The 2,218-nt window shown below is 33.9% G+C and overlaps 1 protein-coding gene across 1 annotated transcript; it reads right to left on the bottom strand.

Moving 5' to 3' along the window:
• Positions 1-49: 49 nt before the first annotated feature.
• Positions 50-2,161, bottom strand: TM35_000021710 (SUMO1/Ulp2; the record flags this gene model as incomplete). Its single annotated transcript, XM_029021489.1, has 1 exon — positions 50-2,161. One exon carries the CDS (start codon positions 2,159-2,161, stop codon positions 50-52), a length of 2,112 nt encoding a protein of 703 aa, XP_028886911.1.
• Positions 2,162-2,218: the final 57 nt, after the last annotated feature.

A 2,218-nucleotide genomic window follows, 5' to 3' on the forward strand; every position in this document is an offset into this window, starting at 1 on the left:
TTTTTTTTTTTTTGCTTTGTTCTTTTTAGAATAAAAAGAAAAAAAAACTTTAAAGAGTTGTGAAGAAATGAAGAGGCATACGCAGTAGACTTCTCTGCAGTAACAACTCATGCAGCATCACACGTCTAAACATCGTCACATCCTCTTGTGTAAACAACGGCGGCAAATCATTTATTAAACACCACGCGAAATGACAAACAAACACACCGCAATCGTACATATTATGTTGTTGGGGTGCTAATAAGAAATTCCGCATCTCTGTTGAGACGATGGATGAACGTAATGGTTTGGCTACACAAAGACGCCAATCCACTTTAGTAGAAGAAGTAGAAGAAGAAGGGATATTCATATTCATATTCATATTATTATTATTATTATTATTATTATTATTATTATCATTAGATGATAATAATAATAATCGCCTTGCCTCAGAGAAGGTATGGGCTAATTGACGAAGAATAAACTCCCCACGTGCAATGGTGGCTTCTCCATGTATATAACTATCATAATAAACCCAAGTATGATGTTCCCAGTTTAATACCGCTAATGCCCAATGTGTTTGGGAGAGATTAATTGGAACAAGAATAATACGAGTAGTGCCTGGAAGTAAAATATGTCGACGACGTTTTAACCAACGAAGAATACCACTATTTATTTGTAATGGTGGTAATTCCTTTGATCCCATAGTAGCACCATTTCCTCGTAATTCCTGTTCAATCTTTGTAAAGAAATGAGTTCCCATAGACATCGTTACTTCCTCTTTAGCTTTATTATTCCGTTCCTCACATATCATACTTAAATAACTATTAATGATTTGATCATTTAACCATTGGCCTGGTCCTAAAGTGGCGAGTTGTTCATATGTTAAAGAGAGACCATTTTTAAAAGATACGGCTGTACTTTCTCGTAATCGATCATTCCGTATTCCTTTTTGCATAGTTTCTCTAAATACTTCTGTATCTTCTTCATCTGTTATCACGGCGTGAAGAAGTACGGCTTTTTCTTCTTTAATATGTCGTTGAATTCCACAAAATAATTTCTGTTTGGGTTTAATAAGATGAATAGCATCTGCCACTTCATGAATAAGTGTTTGAATGATAATATGATCTAATGCCCGCATCGATACACCGTGTAAAAGAGTTAAATGATCGGTTACCATACTTCTCACGGCATTCTCACAAAATGTACTCATCATCACATCATACATTTCACGTCTGTGTTGATCTTCTCGCGTTTCCACAAATGATAAGAGACTACGGCTATTATGATGATGATAATGTTGATGATAATGATTATTATTATTATTATTATTATTATTATTATTATTATTGAGTTGTAGTAGTTTCTCTGTTTTTCGAATACTTCTTGCTAACATCTGTGCCTCCTCTTCACGTTGAGTAAGGAGACTATTTCCCACTCCAGTATAACTCAGAGGCGGTGGAAGAAAAAAGGAGGAACCCACACCACCACCACCACCACCAATAGTAGTATTAATATTATTATTATTAATATTATTATTATTATTAATATTATTAATATTAGTTGACAATTCTCTACTGTATGATCCTCCACTAATTTCTAATGGTTTACGTGGTGGAGGAGTCTCTGTGGGTGTGAAGAGTACTCGTCCATCTACAGTTTGACCAACAACACCAATATTATTCATAGTATCATTAGTAGTATTAGTAGTAATAGCTCCATCTCCACTCCTATAATGATAATAACAATGGCTATTATTATTATCATTATTATTATTATTATTATTATTATTATTATTATTATTATTATTACTATTAGGATTATTAGGATTTCCTTCCCCATTCTTCTCACATGTGTGAGTTTTATCTAATGGCAACTCCCATGATGAGAATTGGACAGAGGAAACATAACGCCACATATCATCTTTCGACACCGGATTGGGTGGAACTCTGCGAATATAATCATTTCTCATCATGGACACCTGAGAGGCACTACGACTATTAATATTATTATTATTATTATTATTATTATTATTATTATTATTATTATTATTATTAAACGCCTGGGAACGATGATAACATAATTGTTGTTGTTCCTGTTCTTCTTTTTCTTTTAAATGATGACGAGATCCAATCACTTTCTCCCACACCCAATCAACTGTATGACGAAGAGCGGCTGTCATTAAAGAGAGAAAGAGAGACAGACAAACAGAGAAAGAGAGAGAGGTGTGTGTGTGTGT

This window comes from Trypanosoma theileri (genome assembly GCF_002087225.1).
Source record: "Trypanosoma theileri isolate Edinburgh chromosome Unknown TM35_Tth_2_V1, whole genome shotgun sequence".
Taxonomy (NCBI): Eukaryota; Euglenozoa; class Kinetoplastea; order Trypanosomatida; family Trypanosomatidae; genus Trypanosoma; species Trypanosoma theileri.